At 41.1% G+C, this 26,314-nt stretch overlaps 1 protein-coding gene across 1 annotated transcript; it reads right to left on the bottom strand.

The window, feature by feature from the left end:
- Positions 1-7,047: 7,047 nt before the first annotated feature.
- Positions 7,048-20,119, bottom strand: LOC147891991 (3-isopropylmalate dehydrogenase, chloroplastic-like). Its single transcript, XM_087388124.1, has 7 exons — positions 19,410-20,119; positions 19,004-19,324; positions 18,689-18,850; positions 8,159-8,233; positions 7,769-7,878; positions 7,594-7,666; positions 7,048-7,471 (listed from the first exon to the last, which is right to left on the bottom strand). The coding sequence occupies exons 1-7, from the start codon at positions 19,626-19,628 to the stop codon at positions 7,280-7,282; spliced, it is 1,152 nt and encodes a 383-aa protein (XP_087244250.1). The 5' UTR covers positions 19,629-20,119; the 3' UTR covers positions 7,048-7,279.
- Between the last annotated feature and the right edge of the window lie 6,195 nt (positions 20,120-26,314).

Below are 26,314 nucleotides of genomic sequence, written 5' to 3' on the forward strand. Positions count from 1 at the left end.
TCTATTACTAGTATGTACTAGTAGATTTGGTTTTCTACTAGTAGGTAATTACTAGATGAGTACTACTTGAGTACTTATAGAGAAATAGTAGTAAAGTACTTGTTGAGAATTGCTAATAGAGTTCTACTAGAGAACTACTAGTAAGATACTACTATTAGATAATACTAGTACTATGCTTGTAAGGCCAACCAACCATGATTTAAATCATAACACTAGTTACAGTACCAAAAGAGAACTACTAGTACTATCTACTAATGAGACAATAGTAGTTTTCTAATATCATTGTTTGTACTAGTACTCTAGTAGAGATAATACTAATAGTAGTTTTCTAATATTATTGTCTGTACTAGTACTCTAGTAGAGATAATACTAATGGTAGTTTTCTACTAGTATTGTCTATACTAGTAGTTTTGTACTAGTACTCTACTAGAAGAGAACTACTACTAGAGAAATAATATAGAACTAGGAGTTATGTCCTAGTACTCTATTAGAAGAGAACTACTAGTAGAGTAATAATATAGAACTACTAATACAAACAATATCTATAGAAAAATACTATTAGTATACAAGTTATCACAGCAAGGTACTAGTAACAAAATAGTATAATTATTAACAAATATTATTTATGATGAATTATAGTACTTTGCTAAAGCTAAAACTGTGCCAGCACCACCAAACAATAGTGAACCAATATATTATGCTAATTGTACCACTCAAATCTAATAGCACTAGGAAGTTCTATCAATTGTAATGGATCTAGTATGTGTCCAACATTCACTTCCCAAGAACTATCCTAGCACTACCCTAAGAGTAAGAAGCCATACAACTACATGTCACTTCTATAGTTAACCAACTAAAAGCATGATTTCTATCAACCCTACCTGATTTACCGTTGCCATTAGTCTCTAACACAAAATCAAACTCAATAGAGTCTGTTACTACCGAAAACCATAGAAACTATCAGTAAAGTATTATTAACCTACACATGAAATTTGCAACTAATGCAATAGAGCAACAACTGGCATACCCAGGAATGATTTAGAGTAGGTTATGCCCAATGGCTTCTCTCTTGATTTATTAGACTATTGTTACCCACTCGATCTAACAAAATGCTTGGGCTTCAAGATGATAGTTGTTGACCTACATGTACAACACAAAAGAATTGGTAGGCGTGACTACATGTTAAGATAGATATATTACAATGCACCTCACATCAATGTATATGCCACATGCTACGCAAGCCTCCACATACAATACCAATTTAAACTCTTTTAAAGGCTCCTTCAGTACACTAAACACAATAATAGAACTACCATATGGACAAAGCACCATATCAACAAAATGAGATTGGCACAATATGTCCACCATACCCTTTTCCTTTTCAATCAAATCATCCTATTTTTAATAAAGAAATCAACAAAAAAGTCAAACATCATTAGAATTCTTTGGTCGTTGGATCATGTGCTATGTCAATTGCCAGATTTCCTTATCTATAATGCTAATATTTTGTCTCTTTTTCCTCGAGCTCTCTGGCATTATTCATGACTTTCAAACCAACTCTACGTCCTAACATCTTAGCTTCCAATAGTTCAATGGTCCCAAGCTCGGCAATTTTCAGCTTCTAAGTTGTGTTTTTAGCGTGTTGACAAATTCCATAACACCCACACATAGATACAAAAGAGTCTTTGCTCTATCCCATTGAGAAACTACATTGTCTACATCCAATCTTAATTTTGTAAGCTTTGCTTGATTACTCTCTACCATCCTCTCCAATGCATCCATATCCTCCAAGGTGTATGCATAGTCACCCATCACCACAAGATTTCATCTCTTTTCCCCAATTTGTGTGTGGTCACCCATCACCATAAGATTATGTCTCTTTTCTTCTCATTCCAATTTAAGCTTCACTCTTTGAACGAATTCTATGCCATGAGAAGAGTCTTGAATCCCTTCCATGATGACCACTCTCCAAGACCATCTCCACTTTCCTGTCCATCTTTCCATGCACTCTAAGTTATCATTGAGATCAACTAAGTGAACTCTGTCCAAGCAACCTTGTACTTTGACTTGTCATCTACCGTCGTAACAAGGGCTATTGTGTTATTCTCGTAGACAAAGCCACATGAAAATGCCACACCAAGCTCTTTGTTTGGAAAGGGTTTTCGGTAAATCATCAACTATAATGTAACAAACTTCACTTACTAGTGCTGCTTAACACATCTCCACTCGATTTTATCAAGCCTAGGAATCTCAAAAACTATCAACTAAGTTTTTCAAGAACCTCCAACCTTGTCAGCTTTCTTGGTTTCACTCCAATAATCCATAACCTAGACTCCTCATGGAAGTTTTGTTTTGTATGGAAAAATGATCCCACTTTCGGTAAATCCATAGACGGAGCTCGCCAAGGGGTAGAGGCTATAATGAGAATATAGTGTGTTGCCCTTGAAATGGATTACAAGCATAAACATAAGCACGTGCATGCTAATGTACCTGCTTGAAAAGACATGTCTCAACAACACAATCCACGAACACCAATGCCTTCTTTGCACTCGTCATATGGAAGAACACAATCCACCAACACCAATGCCTTCTGTACATGACAAATGGAAGAACACAAAGCACAAATGGAATAAGTTAATCCCAAGCAAAGCAGGTTATCAACACGAAGCACAAATAAAAGAACTTGCCCTGTAAGCAAATTAGGAAATCGACATAAAGCACAAATGGAAGAAGCTGCCCCACGAGCAAACCAAGCCATCAACTTTAACCACATGTGAGAGTTCTACCATCATGCATGGGAGGATTGGCCTGCCATCATGCATATCATGCTTATGCTTTTTTGGAGTGCCTACATACCATGCACCCAACCATTAGTCACTCATCCAATGCATGGACTCGTTAATTTCTTGCTTTTTCACCCTTATAATTAACAACTAGTTATATTTTGTCTTTGTTTGTATTGGAGCCTATTGCACATGATCATCTCTAACAACTTCACACTCAAAATGTCCTTCCACATGTGTGAGATTGTAGCAAATGAGCAAAGGTATTATGTATGCTAGGTTTGTCGACGTAATGCATCCATAATTACATTTCCTTGCCTAGTTGATACTAGATCATCAGTTTAAACTGACAATAAAGGCAACCCATTTAATGTGCCAATATGAGATCATCGGTTGAGTAAGGAGATGTCTAAGACTCTGGTGAACAGTCTTAATGAGTAACTCGAAACCTATAAGATAGTGCTTTTAGAGTTTAAGGGCATGAACCACAGTGGCTAATTCTTTGTCAAATGGAGAATAGTTTAGCTCCACTAGTTTCAACTTACGTGACTCAAATGCAATCATATACCATTGACTATGTGCATGCATGCCATTGACTAAATTAGAGGGGACAAAGGCCAGAGCGGGGGGAGGGGGTAATTCTCTTCGACCGACCATTTTGAATCTATTTATTTTCTAGGATTGCACATGCGAGAAGGTGGAATAGGATAAGGATTGCACCACTCCACATGTAGAATTATAAGTTGGCCATGTGAAGCCGTCTGAGCACTGAGTTTTTAAGTTTAGACTTTGATTGCCTAAGCCCATGAACAATTATTTTCCCCTTTTTTTCGTTAAAACCTCAATTGCATGCTTTGATGGTCCACTACCATGCACGTGTGTAGTGGTAGATTGTTTGTCGATGGGTAACGAGAACTGGAGAGTGAATCAACTCTATTCTTTATGACAATCCACAACTTCTTTGTTTGGATTGCAAAGATTTGGTTTCAAGAAACTAACGGCATGGGGTGCAATTTCATATTGCTAGATCTTTCTACAAGCGCACCCATATTTATTGCTAAGTAGGTAGCAAAATGGAATGAGTCGCGTGAAGAACTTTTGGAAACTTAAGGAGCAATATAGGAAACAAATGCTATTGTATATTCCATTTTGTGATTTTGAAAAAATTTAGAATATAGAAATTCAACACAAAAAGATGCTTTCAACCAAAACGAATGATAGAGATAAGAAACTGGAAAAATCTACAAATTTGTAAGTGTTGTCATATGAACAACCAATTGCAATAGAATAGTACAAATACGAAAGAAAATTGCAACAATCAATGAAGAATGAACAACTTCAGTAAACAATACATCATTTTATTGGTGGAGTGACAAAAGGTAAAACTACGGATCTTTTTTTTAATGAATAATTAATAAGAGCTTATAAGAGACAACTAGGATAAAATCCTCTTAGCTAATTGCAAAATAGATGGGAACATGATATCTTCTTCATTGGCAATCCATGCTTGCCATAGAAAGCTAAAAGAAATATAAAGAAAAACAAGAAGAAGTAATAAATACAACAACTTAGGACAAACATATCAACTTAAGACAATTACAACTAATGAAATTTCATTGGTTGGAAGCACAAGTTTCACAATTATCAATCAAATATTATGTGATATTATGCTTGTACATTGCCTCCCATTTAACGGACTTTTTTAATTTCCGATGGGGATGTGTGTCAAGTGCATCCATTTCAAGATACATTGATAAAGAGGTCCTTAATTTGTTGATGCCTTCAATAAATTTTGAGTTCTTTCTTCACAAAATACCACAATTGAACATGATATATTTTGCAACTTGAAGATTGTAATTTAATTAGCCAACATAATAATTACATGATATACACTATTGAAGGCTAAGTACATGTTTTTAAGGCTATCAATGAACATAGAAGCAAGTGTCCATGTCATTTTTGTATACGTGATGACCCTCACAATTCATCAAGCTTAGATTAATTAACAAACTAAAAGCTAGAATGCTTAGTAAAATCGCTAATAATGCTATAGACAACTAGTGAATGGTGCAAATGGAATTTTCCACTAAAGTATTTAGAAAAGTACAAATCATGTAGATAGAGTTCATCCACAAAATAGACAATGAGACATTGTTAGCAATGGACACCAACATTCTCAATTACAAAAGAAATGCGGATTGGATAAAATAGAGACCATTTAACAATATCTACACAATTTGTTGTTTAATTGGCAACACTACATGCAATACATTACTCACAAGGGCTAACCCTAGAGAAAGCAAGCAATGTTCAATCCGACAAGCTGGACAAAGCAAAATACTATACTTTTTGAAACCATTAACTTCAATTAGCTTCTAGCATGATTCAATTCTTGTTGAAGAAATGCATAAGATTATCTAGTAAATCAACTTGGACTATTAAATAGCCTAATTGAAATATTACAAATCAACAAACCTAATTATGAGAGGGAGAGAGTTTTCCAAAAATAAAAGAAAAAAGGTAGGACTATCCACAAGAATCATAGTTGCAACTTCATACTAGTATGGGGAGAAGGGGTGGGTTTACACCATCCATCCGGGAATAGAATTGGAGAATGTTGCAACCAATGTAGATGAATCTTAATTCAACAAAACCAAACTAGTTATTTGATTGTTACAACTTTAGTGTACAATTAAAATTTGTTTGTCAAATGCATACATTGAAACATTTTGCTTAATGTATGGAGTAATTCAAGCATTTACTCACTCCTAGATTAATGCATGCACTAAGGTCAATTACTTGCACATCCTAGATTAATGTATGCTATAAGGTCAATTACTCCACTCATAATACCAAATGCTAGCAACTTGACAAACTGAATGAGCAAATAGATTAAATGAATGATTAACATCTTCCAATAATTGTATGGGCTCTTTTCTAGCATGCATTTATAAAGCATGAATAACTTAAATAAGCAAATACGAGACCAAAGTATCCAAGCTGTTGTGCTAAGTCTAACTATTAGCTGGGGCTAACATGCCTATTTTACTCTTTTATGTTATGAATCCCAACCCAAGTTGCCATAAGTAGGTCCTATAGTACATCCACAAGACTCAACATTGGAATGCCACCTTAGGCAATGCATCAAGCCAAGACGTAGAGTGCCACAATCCAAACCAATAAAACATTTTTTCCTTCTCTTCAATCACATACTAATTGAATTTCAACTTTTTATTCGTTGGGGGGACATACTCTCACTATTTGTAGTCACCCATAATCATATAACAAATTCATAGAAAATATCCAACACCCAAACAATTGTGGTCCTAGGTCTATTTTGCACTATACAATTTTGAAATCCCTTGTTTATTGGAAACATGTAATACTTGATCATTTCCAATCCTAAATGTCACTACATTTTATTTGGATAAAATTTTTAAATGGTTTTAAAATGTGCTTTAAAATACTCTCGGATTTTTGTGTAAGCAAAGTACAAAGGATAAAACAAAGCCCTCTTTTCAGAAGCAGGCTAAATAGACTCTTGAGTGCAGAATTTTGGCCCTTAGAAAAGGCTGTCCGTGGCAATTCTAGCAAAGGAGATCTTACTGTGGTTTTTATCAAACAAAGATCAGTTTAAGAGTATAAGGAGAGAACCGTGAATCAAAAAAAATGCAGAGTTGGCTAAAACAAAACTGTACAAGGCAAATTTTGTTTTAAAGGTTACCCAAACTTGGGCTTCTACCCCTATACAAAGAGATTATGAATCTAATGTAAACAAGGACCAAGTCAACATCTCATGATTGTGAGCAATCTTAAAGTGATGATGCAAAAATGGGTCACTGGGGCTACATTATTTTAATGGCATACAGAGGAGCCTCCCATCACCCCATCGCATTAAGAAAACCCTTATGCCAGAAGCCTAATGGATAGCGCAGCCTAGGACCTTTTCAAATGCACACAGCCTCCGTGCTTGACCTGGTGAAAATGCAGTGGTCTTTAGGAGTTGCTGTATAGCAGATGGGCAATACAAGGTCTTAAGCAAATTGGTGTATAGCAGATGGGCAAATACAAGGTCACAAGCATGGACCATTGCAAATACTAAAGTGATGATGCAAAAATGGGTGTCACTGGGGCTACATTATTTTAATGGCATACAGAGGAGCCTCCCATCACCCCATCGCATTAAGAAAACCCTTATGCCAGAAGCCTAATGGATAGCGCAGCCTAGGACCTTTTCAAATGCACACAGCTTCCGTGCTTGACCTGGTGAAAATGCAGTGATCTTTAGGAGTTGCTGTATAGCAGATGGGGAATACAAGGTCTTAAGCAAATTGGTGTATAGCAGATGGGCAAATACAAGGTCACAAGCATGGACCATTGCAAATACATAAGATAATTCAATCATTTATTCAGACTGCTAAGATTTATTGACCGTCGATATCCGCTCTTCTGAACGAACAGCCTGATTCCTAATGTGTTTGACACACAGAGGGCAGTTACAAATTATCGCAGACCGCTTGTGTATATTCTGAAGTTGAAGACTTCCCGCCTAAATCACCTGTGAGATATTTCCCTTCCTCAATAGTCTTAGTAACGGCCTTATGAATCCTTTCAGCTTTATCAGTCATGGCAAGATGGCGAAGCATCATAACTGAGCTGAGAAGCAGTGCTGTTGGATTAGCCATATTCTGCGAAGTCCAAAGATTTGTTGAATCAAAGGTAACCACAACCAGGAAAAATTTAACGATTTGAAAATGATTGATTTAAGATGTATTCACCATTCCTGTCACAGGCCACAATAGTATCCCACCTTGCCTGCAATATCTGGTGCAGTCCCATGGACAGCTTCTGCTAAAGCAAGCCCTTTGTCCCCAATATTACAGCTGGAAGAAGCAGAAACCTTGATCATTCCATGAAGACTAATATTCATCATCACAAAAACATGATTGGTAAAGTCTGATGTCTGCAACCAGATACCACATTACCTGGGTGTTAAACCAAGGCCCCCAATCAAACCAGCACAAAGATCACTTATTATGTCACCATACAAATTTGGCATCACCAGCACATCAAACAACGATGGATTTTTGACCAACTGCAATTCCAGACAACAGATTCAAATTAGTCTAGACAAAATTCCCAATGTCTCTGGAGAAAGAATGTGATTGAGTGGCTAAGAATCAAAATAAAATGATAATATTTATTGGAAATTGCTTTTCAAAAGGTCGCTGTGGTTGAATTCTCAAAACGATTTGGACTCTTGCATTCCCAATGGAAGAAAAAATCGTCCAACTATAATCCATGGACACATTCGCACAAATAAATTCCAAGGACAAAAAGCGATCCACTTTACATATAGCTATTGAGATCCTTACCATCATACAGCAGTTATCAATGATAACCTCCTCATAAACGATGTCAGGATATTTCGCCGCAACTTCTCGACAACACTGTCAAATGCAGGAAGATCAATAGCAAGATAGGCAAGTACATGTTACAATGATCTTGTTGTCTTATTTTCGTGCACTCATACTAAAAATGCTAAAAGTCAAAAACAAGTTTATTCTGAAGACAAAACCATCCTGTTAGACTTGTTGAGGCAGAACCGACTGGCACAATGTTGTCCACAGGAGAGGAAGATTAACAAAAACTACCAAAAAAACAGACTGTATAAGTGGGGCCCAAGAAATGTTATATATCCACAATTATGAGACCGGGTCCATGAGTTTCTTCTTTCAGACTTTAACTCTCTGATTGCAAGGATAGTTTGTGGTGTGCAATAGAACTACAATTCTTTGTCATGGGACTTTGTGGACTACTGTGGACTACTTAAAAGAGATTTTGAAGGCCACAGAAAATATTTGATTGACACATACTTAACTATCTAAGTCATAACACATCAGAATCAGACAGAGGGAGTGGTTATAATGTCTGAATTCATCAGAAGACATCCAATGGTCCCCTCTAGCAACTTCATCCATGTCATGAGCCAAAGAGAGAGGAAGAGGGAGTCACCAAACTCGTCTATCAATTTTAAAGAAGGGTCCCCAAAAAAAAACATTGTACTCAACACAAAGGAGTGACCAATGCATGTAAGCTTGTCCATGATAACTGAATGAGTACAGAGGCATGAAGACCCACTGGCATAAGAGAAAAACCCATGTGCATGCATCAAACCTACTATGTTGAACACATACACAAAGGCTATTGGTTACAGGAGCAGACTTTGAGTATGCCTAGAACTACTTTACTACTTATGGCCCTAGCAAATCACCACATGCACGAAAAATACATTTATGGACTCAAGAGGCAATTGATCCTCAATGAAAAGTTTGTAGACTGATGGTTGATGGAATATGGAGGGATGAAATCCTTTATCCCCTACAATGGATATAGGCTACTTGGAGGCTGACTATGGACTCTGGAGGGAGATTTGCTGACGCTTGAATGAAGGCTGAGCTGTTGCTAGAGGCTTGACTACTACTGGAAGTTGAGAGAATCAGGGATGAAAGGTAAATGGCCCCTTAGTATAGCCTTCTGACCTCACACAGTCGGCCTAGTTGGCTTGGTCAAAGTTGTTCATTCACCAAGTCGCCCAGGTCTCTTTTGACATCTTGTGTCACCTGATGCTATTGAAACCCTGGCCTCAACAGTCCTGATGTGGCTGTGGAAACCACTTTTATCTTAGCCTGCTTGGCTGCTCTAGATAGTGCTAGATGGCCACGGGTGTAGGTGCCCATGACATCCCCTTGTACTTAAGTTGAGACCTCTAGAATCTGCTCCAAAACCTCCTAATGACTATTTGCTACGAAGGTCGAATTTTTCTTGACAAAAAACCTTTATTGACTCCTCGTTTATCCTTAGCATCCATCATGGCTTGCCCTTCCTAGTCAGAGATAACCTCTTTTCTGGTAGAAAGAAACCCTACTCCTATACTACCTAGTGCTAAACTGACCTGTTCGCACTCTCTTTCTGAGGCCCCAATTCTGTGTGAATCCAATCCTTGGGCCCATCGATCAGTTCCGTACATCCTTGGGCCCCAAACTATGCGCAATCCTTTCCTTCTGTTCCATAGCCTTTTATCCCCTGGATCCTCTCCAACAGCTCCGTACATCCTGCTGCGCACACGGACTGTTGCTGACATCAGCGCCATGTCATCACCTTGTTTCCTGGGTTTTCCTGCATAGGTCTGCTCCTCCTTGCCTCTGACAGCCTGCTGGCCATTCCGTACCAGATCTTCCCTTTCCATCTGCCAGGTACTCCATTGAATCTGCTGCCCACATTCCTAGGAATTAATTGCCTAGTAATTGGCCTGCACATTCACAATTTCCAAGGGCTGGCTAGGAATTTTAATTTCCAAAGTCCCGCACACATGGCCAGACTTCCACGTCCCAGAAGAGCAAGGCAGTCACACGTAAATTACGAGGCTCACATATCAAAATTCCCATAAAGTCGCATCCTCGTGGCATACCCTCCTCTTGAAAGAAGGCAAACTTCCATGATTGCCTCCAAACAAAAATAACAGAAAAATAACAAAAATACAAGCCAAATCTAAAAGAACGGCCAACAATGCTGCCAACAGATCAACCAAGTCTGAAAGGGTAGCCAACCAACAAACCAACCAAATCTGAAAGGACAGCCAACCATGCCGCCAACAGATCAACCAACAATGTATACATATTTGTAGCGACATGGATAACAAATACATATAGCACTGCACATCAGATGCATCATAACCAAGTGACTAGTACACCAATCATAGAGGCCCTGCAGTAGAAATATTGTCAACAACCAGTACCTCCGGTGAGACATACTGTAACACCAAGCGACCTCTAGATACTCGAGTGTGTGTCTGAATAGAGGAAGTGGAGGTGCTACCCCCCCCTTTGAGCATCAAGCAATGCTCCAGACGCCTGTCGTTCTGCTGAACCTCAAGAAGTGCCAACTAAAGTTGGCTCCAACTAGAAAGCCTCAAGGTAAAGCTGCAACACCTCAGGTGTATCTACCAATTCCTCCTCCAATCACTTCGCATGCAATGATGAATAATTGGGAAATTTCACCAAGTAGCATCGGGTGACTTTACCTTTTACCTTCCTTTTCTTATGTGCTAGAATCTGCTCGGGAACAAGAATTTCGTCTAATTCTTCCACCTCGGGCTGCATCTCCCAAGGCAGATCCTCAAGCACATCACCCTCAAAAGGCTTGAGAAAACTCTCATGGAAAGCATTGTGAATCCTCCAATGATCATACAATTGTAACAGTAATGCTACATTATTGATCCTCTCAGTTACCTTAAAAGGACCATAATATCTCATACTCAACTTAGGAAAAAGCCGAGTATGACCCCGTGTACTTTTCAACCTTGCCTTTTGAAAACGCAGCAAGACGTAATCACCTTCATTAAACTTCACGACAATGTGTCTGCTGCCCTCTTATGCTTATCATGTGCCCATTGAGGTGCTTGCTTCATCTTCAGATAAGCTATGTCCAAGCTTTCCACATACTTATCAGCCTCAAAAATTTTATCTTTTGTCTATAAGATGGGTGGAATCTTAAGGCTTCCTTCCACTATCTTAAATGGAGCTTTACCTGTAGAGGAATGTACCGTGCTATTACATGCATACTCAACCAACGGTGCCTGCATCGAGACATCGTAGAGTGAGCCCGCATGTGTGCCAGACATCTGGCTCTATGATGGGAATAGGTGGCTTTAACTCAAATAGAAGCCCCCATCCAATGGTGGGACCTCATCCATCCTGTGTGCGAGGAAAGCCATCCTCTATCGACCTGTCGGTTACCGTGAGATCCGTTGCGCCACATATGTCGCCAGATGGCCCAAGGCTCGTTCACGTGTGAGGTGAGATCTGGTCAGGGTTTAGTGAACTCTATACCTACGTTATGTCTACTCATGGACGTAATATTGCTGGCCGACCATGCTGGATGGGGAGCCTATAGAAGGTCCCTCCCCTCTTTTTCATTGGTGTGTTCTCCAGGTGTCACTTGGAGCATTTGCTCTTGATTGCCTCCCTTGGGCTGCATTCTTGCCTATTTTTGGGTCTCTCTCTCTCTCTCTCTCACACACACACACACACGCACACACTTTTGTTTTTTGTGGGAAGAAATCTTTTATTTCTGTAGAATAATTACTTTCATAGTTACTTCAAAAACGAAGTAGCTACTACTCAACTAAAGATCTCAGTATAAGCTGTAGACACATCCTGATCAATCAAACGAGTCTGAAAACAATCGTAGAATGATTGTTGCAGAGATCGTTTGAAAAAAAGAAAGGATGAAAATAGTGGATCACCAAAGACTCTATGATTTCTATCCATCCATAAGGTCCATAGGGTCCAATATCGCACCCATACAAAAAATAAATCAAAACCTTGTCTCTGTGGATGAAAGCCAAACAACCAGAAAAATCTGCCAAAAGTAACAGTAGGAAATCACTGTCGAAGCCTCTGTCTGATGAGTTAGGATTAGATATGGAGTCTGCGTGGGGTCTAACCGGGGTTAGGATTAACCCAAGGATAGACCTAAGCTAGCAGATGAGGTCTAGATCTCTAGGAGTGAACAAGCCTACTATACTTGGCAGTGGAGTGCTAGCCAGCCAATGTGTTTTATAAACCACCACTTTATATCTTTTGGGTGTAATAGAGCATAGTATATTTGCTCTAGAACTGTTATAATTGCCACACATATTTATTGACGATCACTTTTTCTGTCCATGTTTGATACTACTTGCATTGAATATCTTATTTGCTTCTCTTTTAAATGGAAACTTTTGTGCTATTTCCATTGCTTTTGAATATTATATGTGTTCCAAATTAAAAGCTGTCATTGAGATCAACTTGTATCCCTAACCTAAATCATTATATGGTCCTAAAACCTGTAACCAGCCTTCAGTTTCCTAAAGGGCAGTAGACTAGAACTTGCATTGCATTTTCATTACTCACAGCCACATTGCATCATTTCCAACCACTTAACATTAAACAATACCACTTAGAAACAACTGGAAAAATAACTGGATGGAGGCTAGGTGCCCCTGCTCAATGAAACCAAGTACAAGACACCACATTGGCCCCAAATACTTGGCGCCCCTTCCGGTATTTCTTTATTTCTTTAGGAATGAAATTGGTACATACAACAAGGGTTCAACCTTGCACTGTTCCTCTCTGCAAATCCTCTACTTGTCTTCAAGGCATCTAATCCCACTGCACCACTAGAATTCCCACTGGCAAGGCATACTCATGCATTCACTTCTGATCTGACACAACTTAGAGGCATTTAGGCATCCAAACCACTGGCAAACTGAGCTCAAGGCAGCCTCAAGGCTATCACATGCATCCACACTGTCCTTAGGCCTTCCACAGGATCACCCTTGCCTTTGGGTGCTTCTTAGAACCTGTTGGAGTCCTGAAAGGACTGCACACAACACGCATGCACTGCAAAAAGCTGCAAAGCAAGAAAGAACAAGGAAAAACCGAACCTGGCACCAACTCCTACTGACTGTGGCAGAGGGGCGAGCTCCTTCCTCGCACCTATCCTCTATCCAAGCTCCCCGCAGGGTGCAGGTGTCTTCCAGCAATCAGGAGAAGAGAGAAATGAAGGTAGAGAGCAGAGGGTGAACAAGAAAGAGCTATAGAGGAAAGATGGTTCACAGATCTGCCTCGAAATGATTGCCTCGGGATCTGTGCCTGAGTCCTCCTAAGAGAAGGTGCCAAAAGCAACAGGGAAAGTTCTTCCTGCAACCTACACTGGTCCAAAACAGCTCCAGAAGCCACCACACAGCCAAAAACATGTGCACAAAGGTCCAGCACAGCAAAGGACAACCCCAGGCACCTGCTGGAGGCAGCTGAACACGTCTGTACGGACGTCCGTACAGCCGTACGGACGTCCGTACAGTCCGTACGAAAATTTTCCAAAAGTTCAAAAATGAGTCCTGGCACTTCCTAAAAGTGTGTACCAGCCTTGGAACAGTCAAAACAGTGTTAAAACGACTGAAAACAGGCTTGAAACAGCTCAAACAGCTCAAAAACTGCACAAGAACAACTGAAAACGTCCTACACCTCTGGGAGAGTGAGGGGAGAGAGATGGAAGGTGGGGGAAGGGCATGCATACACATGCTTGACAAATGGCACCTCCTCCTTGCCATTTGCCCCTTCATTAAAGTCCTAACCCCCATACCAAGGACAACGTTAGTTGTCCTTGGGCCCACCTTTTAGACCCCTCTTTTAAAGCCTTTGCCTTGCCCCTAGGACCTAGTGGTGCACCTAGACTTTGCCCTTAGAAATTTCTAGAAGTGTGCACTTCCTCTAGCCAGTCCCTCACGGCCAAACCATTACAACACTTAACCATGGTTAACCCCGAGTTAAGCGTAGGTTGAGTTACGAAGATACTTTACATCACTTTTCACGTCCTCGTGACAAACCTGTTTAGACCCATGTCTTCCTAACGACAGCGGATTGGCTAGGGCTGCATAGTATGGGATGCACAGTCTTACTTGGGATTGATTAAGGTCAGTAGGTTTTAAAAATGCACAATGAATGATTTGATTAGTCATGGATTTGACTAACTGGACATGGATTTGGCAAACAATCTTGAACAGTAAAAGGTTGGATTCTAAAGGAATACTTTATGGTTGGTCATGTTACTTTTTATGAATCTTGGACGAGACCTTTAAATGCTTGATATCCTAAAGTGAGGATTCACTTCTGATAAAGGAACTCAGCAAATTGATCTTGTGCTTGGATTGAGCACAAAGAGGAAACACCATCTAAGACTCTATGTTCCTGTGAACACAAAGAAATTTTGGGTTCTCAAAGAGAGAATTCATGATTATTAGAGAAACAATACAAAAAGTACAATCCTTGGAATGTGGACTTCTTCTAGTGGCTTATGGAAAAACTCTGGATAGAGTTATCCTCATGGACAGGGTTTTGAGATGTCAGATGACATCAATCAGCCCAGTGGATACGTGGCTGAGTTTCCACCCGCACCTCTTCCTCAAGGACAAGGTTATGAAAGACAGGTCTGGGATCCCTTTTCAAAAGTGGGAGAGAGAAGAAAATCTGAGCGATGATTTTCTGGAATCTCTTAGGGGATTCAATATGCCTTAACTTGAATATCATCATAGATGACCCGAATACTATAAGCCGGATGGGTGGTCTGCAGTAGTATGGGATGCTGTAGATGCTATTGTGGGTGCATCAGAATTCCTTAGTGGCAGGACATTCAGAACCTCTATCATTGGGCCCACACTTGGTAGATGAAGGTTCATTCTTTGGTGATGAGGATCACCTAAGGAGTTCAGGGTAGTAACTCCTGGTTGCTAGATACCATAGAGTATTGGGCATTTAGCCATTGGTGAGTTGGGTGTGGCCAAACCTACCCAATGGGCTACTCCCTAAAGTAGCTGGGTAACGGATGACCGTAGACTTGATGACGAGCAAGTGGGTCACTAATAACTTTCAGATGGAAAGTTGAGGTCTGTAAATTAGTTACAGCTCGAATTTGTTTTCCTACCCTGACTTATACTAGTATAAGTCTTATTTTAAGGGAAGGAGAATGTTACGTCCACGACTAGACGTAACGCCGGTCTATATAGGGTTCACTAAACCCTAGGCCTAGCTAGCAAGGATCTAGATTAGATATGGAGTCACGTGGGGTTTAATCCTGGGTTAGGATAGACCTAAGCTAGCACATGAGGTCTTGATCTCTAGGAGTGAACTAGCCTGCTATACTTGGCAATGGAGTGCTAGCCAAGTCAGGATAAGCCAAGTGCTTGACCATAAAGCAAGGGATGCTTGCTTTAGAGTAGCCGAGCTAAGAATAGGGCTAAACCCAGTAAAGCAGGACCCTAGTCTATAAGTATAGGCTAGGGGCTCATTATCAGGGGTCCTAAGGATGCGATCCTCAGTGACCACCATGACATGCTGGCCAGAGAGGAGCAGCTAGGGGAAAGGGCTTGGGGTATGGGACGCAAGTCTGGACTCTGACGCTGGCTGGTTCTCTCTAGGTGGTTTAGATCTCTAGCTCGGGGGTGGCTCGGATGAGCCTGTAGGTGGGCTGCTAGCGCCAACCTTTATGGGTTGAGTCTAGGGCGGATGCCCTGACCCAGATGGGTTGCTTGCAAGCTTGGCCTATGTTCTGATTATGGAGCTGACGTAAATACCCCGACCAGGGTCTAGGGTTGACCAGACCTGGCGAGGGATGTTTCAAGCAAGAAGCTGACCAATTGGCCGACCAATAGGTCAGCCTAACCCAGCCAGCAGGTCGGGTTGACCCAATCCAAGCACGGTCGGGTCGGGTCGGGTCGGGTCGACCCGACCTAGTTGGGTGCCCAACTAGGCCCCAGTTTAGCCCTGACCAAGGGCCAGGATTGCCTCCATCAACCAGCCCAAACCAGGCCACTTCTCACTCTGGGCGGGCACACCCACAAATAAGGCCTTTCTCACTATGAGATGCCATAACTTTAACAAGATATGCCACAGTATGTGCCTTTCGTAGGCTTCCGTAGCTTGGTCTAGGGTGAGCTTTGCATGCTGCTCCATCGTGCACCTACATGTACTACATGTACTCTCCTACTGCCTGTAGGTCTGTAAACTGTAGAGCCCAACACTGGCCTCAATGGATCCTTTTATAGGACTAGGAGACCCTCTGTGGCCAGCTAGAACCTACCGACTGGCTGTCCCAGTCAGTCTGCTGACGCAGATCAGGTCCAAACAACCTGCCACAGACTGCACCGAACCAGTCTCTGTATTATGACTGCAGTTGCTGCCCATATTGCCACGCATTCCCAACTCTATCTGCAGCACAGCCAACCTGCAGGACTGTGGGACAGCCAGCTCTAGTGGGTTTGGTGGCCAATGTGGCTGCCCCAGGAAGACATTTGATTGCTGCCCACATGGCAGCCTGTTCGCTGGCTTGCATGGCAGCCTTACACCCCATACCTGTGCACATGTGGCACACTCTACACCCAACATCCTGTAGGTATCAAGCCTTGTTGCTTCTTCATTGGATCACAAGTGGGGCATCGACCCTATACTTCCAATAGGGAGCTTGTGATAGTCTAGTCTCTGAGGATGAGCTTGATAGGCAGGATCTGTCTATTTATCTGCCCCATAAGCTGCAATAACTTCCGGATTATGGACCAAGAGCTTACAAATAAGATTGTTACGAAGCTCAAAATTAAATCGAAGGATCGCTCTAGAGTCTAGACAGGATAGTACTTGAAAGAGTCTTGATTCTCTTCAAAGCAGATTCCCAAACTTCATCTCCCATACCTTCTATGAACAAAGGGGAAATGTTTTGTCCACGAATGGACATAACATGGCTAATGTTATGGAGGACAAGTAACCTAGGGTTACTAATTCTACCCTTGGGATAGTTAGGACATGTAGTACCCTCGGTACATTAAGGGCAATCTTAGTGTAGAGAGCTTAAGACACCTTGTGACTATAAAAGAGTGTGCCTAGGCTTATTTGGGTCATTCTTGGCAGTGGGACCTTCCAAAATCCCTAGCTAGGTTGAAGCTCGTCAAGGCTATGTACCCTTCAAACCACAGTCACGCTGAATCGCGTTTCAGAGCCCAGCCAAGTCTGAAACGCCGTTTCAGAGAAGCCCCGTTTCCTGAAACGCGTTTCAAGGTCTAAAACGTTTTAGGACCCTCAAACGGCTGGCTGAAACGTTTCAGCCAGTCTGAGACGCATTTCAGAGCCCTAAAACAGACCGTTTCAGACAACACAGGCTGGTAGGTCTCCAAAATGACGTGAAATCCGCCGCCAGCCCCGTTTTTTGTCTTTTTGCTTTCGATTTTGGCCTCCTTCCACTCCTTCAGCCTCATACTCTCTCCATCCTCAAGGTTTTCCAGCCCTCCTTGAGCCCCATTCACTCCTTTCCTCTCCTTTCTCTCCTGCAATCTGCTTCAGCCCTCCATCATCATCTACTCCCCTCCAGCCCCCTCCTTCAGCCCCCTCTTTCAGCCCTCTCTTTCAGCCTTCTGTTCCCTCCTCTTTCAGGCCCCACTTTCAAGTTTCAGCCCCGTGTTCTCATCTCAAAACCCCCTTTTCTAAAACCCCCCTGCTGACGTGGCGTTTCCCTATTTCAGCCCTCCCAGAAGTGCTGAAACGTTTCCATTTCCGTTTCCCCTAACTGTGCTTCAAGCATCTTTACACGTATGGGACTCACTGGGAGAATGGTGGCCCACCGCTGCCTGGACTCTAGCTTGGGGGTGGTCCTGAAGGATCAATGTTAAGCCTACACCAGTATGTCCCAATGTTTTGAGTACTGAGCTTTGGTTGTCTTGCAGGTATGCACGGAGATAGAGACAGTCCTAGAACCTCCTGGTTAGTTTTGAATAACCTTGTGGGGAGTTTCAATAGGTAGAAGAGGGAAGTTGAAGCCTGTCCAAGGCACCTTCAACCCTAGAGCATCAGCAGCAAGCGCAAGCAAGCCAGCTACGCACAAATGAGCAGCAGCACAAATCCAGCAATAGGCATGCGGCAGCAGCACTTGAAGCACACACCAATATAACCCATGGAGATAAATACGCTCTATGGAGGGGGCGTCATGCATTATGTCTCTCATAGTTGTCATGCTTTAAGTCAGTATGTTCCGCTGCAAGTAGAGCAATTAGCCATGGGTGTGCATAAAAAAAGTAGAGGTGGGTCTCTATGCTACATTCCAAAAGTTCAATTCACAGGCAGGCCGATACATTCCAAAAGTTCAATTCACAGGCAGGCCGAACAATCCTGCTTAGGCTACCGATAGAATTAAGGTAGCATGTACGATTTTTTGTTCAAAATAAATGGCAAAATTAATGAACATTATCTTTCCTTTATCTAACCTTTTGTCTATCTATTATTTATTTATATATCATTGTTCTCTTAAAGACCTTGAATCACCTGCAAGAACAAACCGTCCGTCTTCTTCATTATGTTGGCTTTATGAATGGCCGAAACTCTTTGCCTTCCATTGGTTTGGGCATAGTGAAAAGCATACTCTGCCACCCGCAAGCTTGCCTGCCGCGTAATGATCTTCAGACTCTCCACAACACCCCTTACCACCTGAAATCGTCAACGGATTTAGAACTCAAACAAAGGTGATGGAAGGCATTGCTTGGCCCTCCAAATAAATGCAAAACCCTCGACATAAAATTAAGCCCGCACAACGGGAGAATCACTAGCGCACCTTCTCTCTCTCGAGAATATTCAACTAACCTGATGTTCCAAACCACTGTATTCACCCTCAGTGTTTTCACGAATTGTGACAAGATTCACATGGTCGTAACGAGTCTTGTACCCGGGAATGCTCAAACAAGGTCTGACATTTGCGTATAGCCCAAGTTCTTTGCGAAGCGTAAGATTGAGAGATTTATGACCTTTGCCTATGGGTGTTGTCATGGGACCTTTGAGCCCAATTCCATTCCGCCGCACAGATTCCATACTCTCATAGGTTACAAAACTACCTGTGCGAGGATCCACGGTACTCCCCACATAATGCTCCTCCCACTCTATTGGCACGTCTGCAGCTTTGAAAATCTGCAACCACGTGTACATGTCTCATCTATTCACGGATCCACCCAGATCAAAAAAGAGCAAACCCAAAAGAATGCGATCCATCTACCTGCTTGACAGACGCCGCGATCTCGGGCCCAATACCGTCTCCGGGAAATAAAGTTGCTCGGACAACGGAGTCATTGCTGGCTGAACCGAATAGTTTTCTTAAAGCAGCAAAGGATGATCGACCGAGAGGAGACAAATTGTGCGAGGGACAGGAGCTAGAAGAGGGCAAACCGAAGAGGACGGTCCTGGCACAACGGGGGGCCTGTCTAAGGAAAGCCATGTTTTGGGGGGGCTGGTCGTCGTCGTCGTCTTCTTCTTCTTCTGCTTCTTCTTCTTCTTCCTCCTCCTCTTCTTCTAGTTCTCCTTCGCTGCTACTTTTGCTGCTCCTGCTGCTGCTGCTTCTTACGTCCTGAGGGTGGCCTTCTTCTTCTGCTGCTCTTCTTCTGCTGCTGCTGCTTCTACTTCTTCTTCTTCTTCTTCTTCTTCTTCTTCTTCTTCTTGTGGGTCACAGGAAGGGAAGCTCCCAAAGCTCATCAGTCACCAAAACGCAGGGAAACTTGCGCGCCAACCCGGCACGTCGATGCGAAAGGTTGGGCTGTGGCGTGGTGCGTAGCGAGGACTCTGGAGAAGGAACTCAAAGCCGTTGAAATTAGAAAGGAGACTTTCCCCGTGACGTTACTCCTCCTCTTTCATCCCGCAAATAACCATCTTTTTCTCCTTTGCCTTTTCCCTTCCCTTCCCTTTCCCCAAACCAAAGACACTCCTTGGCATGTATCGTGCTCATTCACCTTTAGCACCCACATATTATTCTCTAACGTTATAATGATACCTATACCTATTCTTTTCGAGTTGGAATCTCTCCCTAAAAATGTTATGACAGCGGGACTTGCTCCATTGCTTAGCTACAAATTTTATCTAAAATGCTTTTAAAGACAATATGAATTTCATTCATCTGGCCTGCCCCAGATGGTGCGCGAACGGAACAGGGAGAGAGAGAGAGAGAGAGAGAGAGAGAGAGAGAGGTGGAGGATTCCAAGGGATAGAAATAGAATAGTTACTCCAATCAACTCATTCCAAAAAAAAGTGAACATAAAATTAAGAAAAAATGTGATTCGCCCTAGTACCAGATATCCCCTAGGCAGTGAGTTGGGTTTCTCTGGAATAGGCCGGTTTTTTCTTTCAATCTTTTTTGGTTTTTTCCATACTCGGCACCTTCGGGGCTATTGTTTTGTATGAAGTCTTTCAAGCATTAATAGAAGGTTCCTTTCTTTGGGAAAAATAAATGTGATTTTTCCCTTTCAAGGCCAAACGATTAAACACAGAGAGAGAGAGAGAGAGAGAGAGAGAGGGAGGGAGGGAGCAAGGGAGGGAGAGAGAGGGTGGAAGGGAGGGAGGGAGTAAGGTAGGGAGAGAGAGAGGGAGGGAGGGAGCAAGGGAGGGAGGGAGGGAGAGGTGGAGGATTCCAAGGGATAGAAATAGAATAGTTCCTCCAATCAACTCATGCCAAAAAAAAGTAAACATAAAAATAAGAAAAAATGTGATTTTTCCCTTTCAAGGCCAAATGATTACTAAGCCCTCTTTATGACTGAACGTTATTTCTGAAGATATTACAAAACGACTAAAGTTTAGACATTCAAGTTATCTCCTTTCTGAGTGTGAATGGTAGATCAACGACCAAGTGCTCTCAAAGGTATGCTATATGATGTTATTTTTGTAGAAGGCATTTGTTACATAGGTTGTTTTAATGTTATTTCCATGGTGCAAAATTTTGTTAGGGTGGCCTTGGCTCAAGACTGCAAAGGTATTGCATGATTGGGGATTAGAAGAAATGATCATCAAAATTAATAGTAAAGACATGTGCATTCCCACTAAGACTCGGAAGGTACAGGAAAGGTACCAAGTAGTTATCAACATTTAGATTTAGAAGTTGCAGACCCATTTCGCAGGATGTGGAGTCACATGATGGAATTATAGATCCTACTTGTCGATGAAATTGAAACTTTCTAAGTAGCTATTGATATTCAGAAAAAACTAAAGATTGAGAAAATTGCAAAACAAAAGATCTATTTTGAAGCAAATTCACTAAATATATTGAAGGAGAGAGAGAACTGGTAGAGAAACCAGTCACTATCACACACCTTGGAACTAAATAGTTAGTTCTAGAACCAACTCAAGAACTCAATCTTAGCATAGAATAAAAACCTACAATGGTGGTGGTAAGTGCCAATCTTTCTTCCAAGCAACTCCAAATTGTCAAAGAAGTTTTTACTTGGAATTAAAGTGATCTTCAAGGAGTCCCCCTTGAGTTATGTCAACATAGAATTCCTTTGGTATGAGATGCTAAACCAATCCATCAACAAAGGTACAAAATGAATCTAAATTATGCTAAGAAAAAGAAAATTGAATTAGATCAACTTCTTTAGGCAAGATTCATTTATGCTATTGATCACATTGATTGGTTATTTTCTCATTGTGGTAGTGCCAAAGAAAAATGTTTAACTTTGAGTATGTGTGGATACCAAAAATTGAACTCTCAAACTATTCTTGACCCATTTACAGATGGGATCTTAGATCAAGTTGTAGGACATGAAATGTATTCCTTTATGGATGGTTACAATGGCTATAATTAAATCACTGTCTTTTCTAGAAGATCAATCTAAGACTACCTTTATTACAAAATGGGTTGCTTATGCAACCTTGATTATGCATTTTGGCTTGAGAAATTCACCATGACCTTTTAGAAGCTCATGGTTGAGACTTTCACAAACTATCTAACTGAAGTCATAGCCATTTATTTGGATGATTCTATGTGTACTCTACAGGTAAAGATCATCTATGCTTTTTAGAAAAAGTGTCAACAATGCAAACAAGCAAGAATGTCACTTAATCCCGCTAAGAGTTATTTGTGTGTTTCAGTTGGTATTTTACTCAAGCATTTGATTTCACAAGATCGTATCCCAAACCAATTTTATAGGCACTTTATCAAATATTTTGCCAAGATTGTAGCTCCATTATATGAATTAACTAAGAAGAATACCAAGTTGAATGGACTACTCAATTGTCTATTGTATTTCATGACTTGAAAAGTCAAGCTATAGCTACACCCATTTTGAGGCAATCTAGATGGGATATCATTTTCTATATGCATGTTGATGCCTCTGGATATGCATTAGGGATTATACTGGCTCAACCAAATGGTTGATTGGATTGCCCACTGTATTATGCCAATCAGTTATTGACACACCTATAGAATCTAATCAAAGCACTACTAAGCATGAAGCTTTGGGCATGGCATTTAGTGTGCCAAGAATTAAGGCATTGCCTGCTTAATAATCCCTTTGTTGTCTATCTTGATCATCAGGCCTTACTTCATTTAATCAATAAGACTATCATTCAAGGATGCCTTATACGTTGGATGCTATATTTACAACAGCAATTCAATTTTAAGATTATGCATAAGCCTGGTAAGACACATGGGAGCCAATTGTTTGCCTAGGCTGAAAATAAATATGCAAAAGTGATGGATTATTTTTCTCGTGGAAAATCTCCTAATAGTATGTGAAGAGATAAACGTAGGAAATCAGCCTTGAAGGCCTATAAATCCACCTTAATTAGAGGGCATATTTATCTCATCAACGTGTAGATGACATTCTGTGTAGATGTGTTTTGCCACATCAACATTCCAAAGTCTTGTAAGAATCTCACTCGGGCCCATCCAATGGACAAATTTAGGGTGAATTGATAGCTTGGTAGGTGTTGTAGGTAGGGCTATGGTGGGGAACATTATTCAAAAATGCTCAAATGAAATGTATGCAATGTGACGTATGCCAAAATACTAGCCGTCTTTTTTCGAATCAGTCTATGTCATTTCAGCCTACCTGTCCTTGGGAAGCATTCCAAAGATGGGGATTGGAATTTGTTGGTCCTTTCAAGCTTGCTAGGTTTACACAGAATAAGTGTATTGTGATTGCTACTAATTATGCTACCAACAAGTGAGCAGAAGGTAAGGCACACAGGGATAACTCAGATCGGAGCACATCTCAATGTGTCTTTGAAAATGTCATTTATAGATACCGATGCCCAATTAAAATTGTCAATGATCAAGGGTCACACTTCCTGAACGACGTCATGCAATGCTGAATGATGAATTCAAGATTGTGTACATAGTCTCTACTCGAGGGGTTCACCTCCAAAAATTTTAGTGTACCACGTGCATTCAAAAGGAGGGGTATTTTAATCCCACTTTTGGGAAAATTTTAACAAGATTACAGTAACAAGAGAGGTTTTTTAATTCAATTTTAGAAAAAAATATGTTAGTCTATGTCATTTCAGCCTACCTGTCCTTGGGAAGCATTCCAAAGATGGGGATTGGAATTTGTTGGTCCTTTCAAGCTTGCCAGGTTTACACAGAATAAGTGTATTGTGATTGCTACTAATTATGCTACCAAGTGGGCAGAAGGTAAGGCACACAGGGATAACTCAGATCGGAGCACATCTCAATGTGTCTTTGAAAATGTCATTTATAGATACCGATGCCCAATTAAAATTGTCAATGATCAAGGGTCACACTTCTTGAACGACGTCATGCAATGCTGAATGATGAATTCAAGATTGTGTACATAGTCTCTACTCGAGGGGTTCACCTCCAAAAATTTTAGTGTACCACGTGCATTCAAAAGGAGGGGTATTTTAATCCCACTTTTGGGAAAATTTTAACAAGATTACAGTAATAGGAGAGGTTTTTTAATTCATTTTTAGAGAAAAATATGTTAGTTCATACGTAAAGAGGGGTGGTTCTAAAGGGGGAAATTTTAGTTGAGGGGTTTTTTAATACCCCTTGAACACAAGTGATACCTAGGATTTCTTAATAGTGCACCCCCCAAGAGTCTCTACAACTTATTATGCTCGAGATAATGGCAAGGATTCATCTATAAATAAGATAATCAAATTAATATTGACTAAGAGAGTGTATTCTAATAAGAGTGATTGGGATACTAAGCTCCATGTTGCTCTATGGGCGTATAGAACTACATTTAAATTTACCACCAATTTAACTCCATTCAGAATGGATTTTGGTTTGGAAGCTATGGTACCCTTGGAATTTGTTGTTCCCAGTCTCTGAGTAGCAGCTAGACATCAATTAAGTGAATGAGAGGCAATCTAGGGGTGATTGAATCAGCTAAGCCACCTGGATGAACTACATCGAGGAGCCTGGTCCCAACAAGTAATTCAAAGGAGAAGGAAAGTATGGAATTTCAAAGGAGAAGGAAAGTATGGAATTATAGGCATATTGTGCCTTTAAATGCTTGGGAAAATGTATGTTGGTGCTATTGTATAATGCCAAGTTGGGACCCCTTTTTTTATTTAATCAAACTTGGATGGAATGGGCCTTACAAGTTAACTGAAGTTTTTCCTAATGGAATAGTGCAGCTTGAATATTTGCAAGTTAATGTGTCTCCCGAGTTGCACAATGGGAGAAAAGTAAAACCCTACCATGTAGTAGGTTCCTCGGTAATTAGGGCTCGAATATAGGTCACTTTGTTGAGAATGCCTTGGTTGATCTTTGTGTATCGGGAAGTATGCTAGCAAGCTATTTGGTTACAATAGAGGGAATCATTTGCATCTAACCATGTGATAGTCTGAGGATTAGGAGGGCAATAATTTTAGCATCTCATACCCAAGAGGGGGGTGTTTTATTGCATCATGCAGCCACTCAAGTGACAAGGCTTCATTCTAGCTCTTTGTCATGTTTGTCACATACACTTACATTCATTTCCTCATCTCTTGCCATCTACATCGCTTTCATGGCTATTTTCATCTCCCTCTCATGTTTTCTTGCCCTCACTCCCATCTCCACTCCTGTCTAGCCTACACTATTCTAGTGATCGTAGAGGAATTTAGAGCTCGAACTATCCATTCAAAAGAGGCGCAGGGTGCATTCACAGGCTGCACCCCCTCATCCATCATCACCCATGATTGCAAGAGCAATTATCTTCTTTCGATCATCAATGCACGGGTTGGGTACAAATCACAAGCACTAAACACCAAGCACCTGTAAGTTAACTACTAGGAGTGAGCAAACCAGAGTGTTAACAAAAGCATCTTCTCTCAAACATCCTTTGTTGGTGCGGCATCACGGTCCCATGATTTCATCCAATGGATGGCCCAAACGCTTGTCAACAAATTTTATACCCCACGTGCTTTTTGCTTGTCCACATGAGACTCTTGATCCATAATTCTTCATCTAAATAAAGCAAAAACTTAAATGCCCCATATCTGACTTCAGCATTTACTACCTCATTTCCTCAAGGCTTCCCGACTTGTTCTTATTAACAAAAAATATTTCTCCATTTAATAACTTTTAGTAAACCACCTTTACTATCTTTTTAGTATAGTATCTCAATGGCTTCCATTAGATAATTGACATAACCCTTTTGGCTTTCTGGCTTTGGCTTTTACCTCATATTCATGTGACTCAAACAATATCATACGAGATTTGTATGCAATGCATACATTAGGAAGAATGGGGTCTCAAAAGGGCCTCCGATTCATGTTTCCTAATTTCAAGGGATTAGAGAGGGATTTGAGGTGTACCAAGAATGAGAGTGCTAAAAGGTGTGTGGCAATGGTATGTTGAGGTGGAGGGTGGGCAGGCCTACAAAGAGCCCCTATTGGTTGTTCTCCTTACATTAGGACCACCCAAACTATCCCCCCCCTTAACCCATGTTTGACCCTCCTAGATGCACCTCCCCCACATGAGCCCAAATCCACTTTCGATGAGCTTGTGGGCCATTTGTGGTTAATTTTTCTTCCGCCCTCTTTCTAGGGCCCATTGTTTTGGTTTAGGCTACCATTCCCTCCGTTTTTTAAATTTGAGTTTGCCCTTCCTTGCATTTTCCTTCTTCCCCCTCTTTCTCTGCTCCCTCTTGCTTTGGTATGCTTGCTGTAGCTGCCCTCTCTCTCTCT

This window comes from Dipteris shenzhenensis, chromosome 17, assembly GCF_047967505.1.
Source record: "Dipteris shenzhenensis isolate YYH24624 ecotype China chromosome 17, Dip_SZ_1.0, whole genome shotgun sequence".
NCBI lineage: Eukaryota > Viridiplantae > Streptophyta > Polypodiopsida > Gleicheniales > Dipteridaceae > Dipteris > Dipteris shenzhenensis.

What these genes read in the sequence shown, in the direction of transcription:
- LOC147891991 (XM_087388124.1), bottom strand. Translation starts at nt 19,628, where the DNA reads ATGGCTTTCCTTAGACAGGCCCCCCGTTGTGCCAGGACCGTCCTCTTC. An exon ending in ACAGTGGTTTGGAACATCAG is followed by an intron (nt 18,851 to 19,003) that starts GTTAGTTGAATA and finishes TGACGATTTCAG; the next exon opens with GTGGTAAGGGGTGTTGTGGA. An exon ending in GGCCTTGGTTTAACACCCAG is followed by an intron (nt 7,667 to 7,768) that starts GTAATGTGGTAT and finishes TGCTTCTTCCAG; the next exon opens with CTGTAATATTGGGGACAAAG.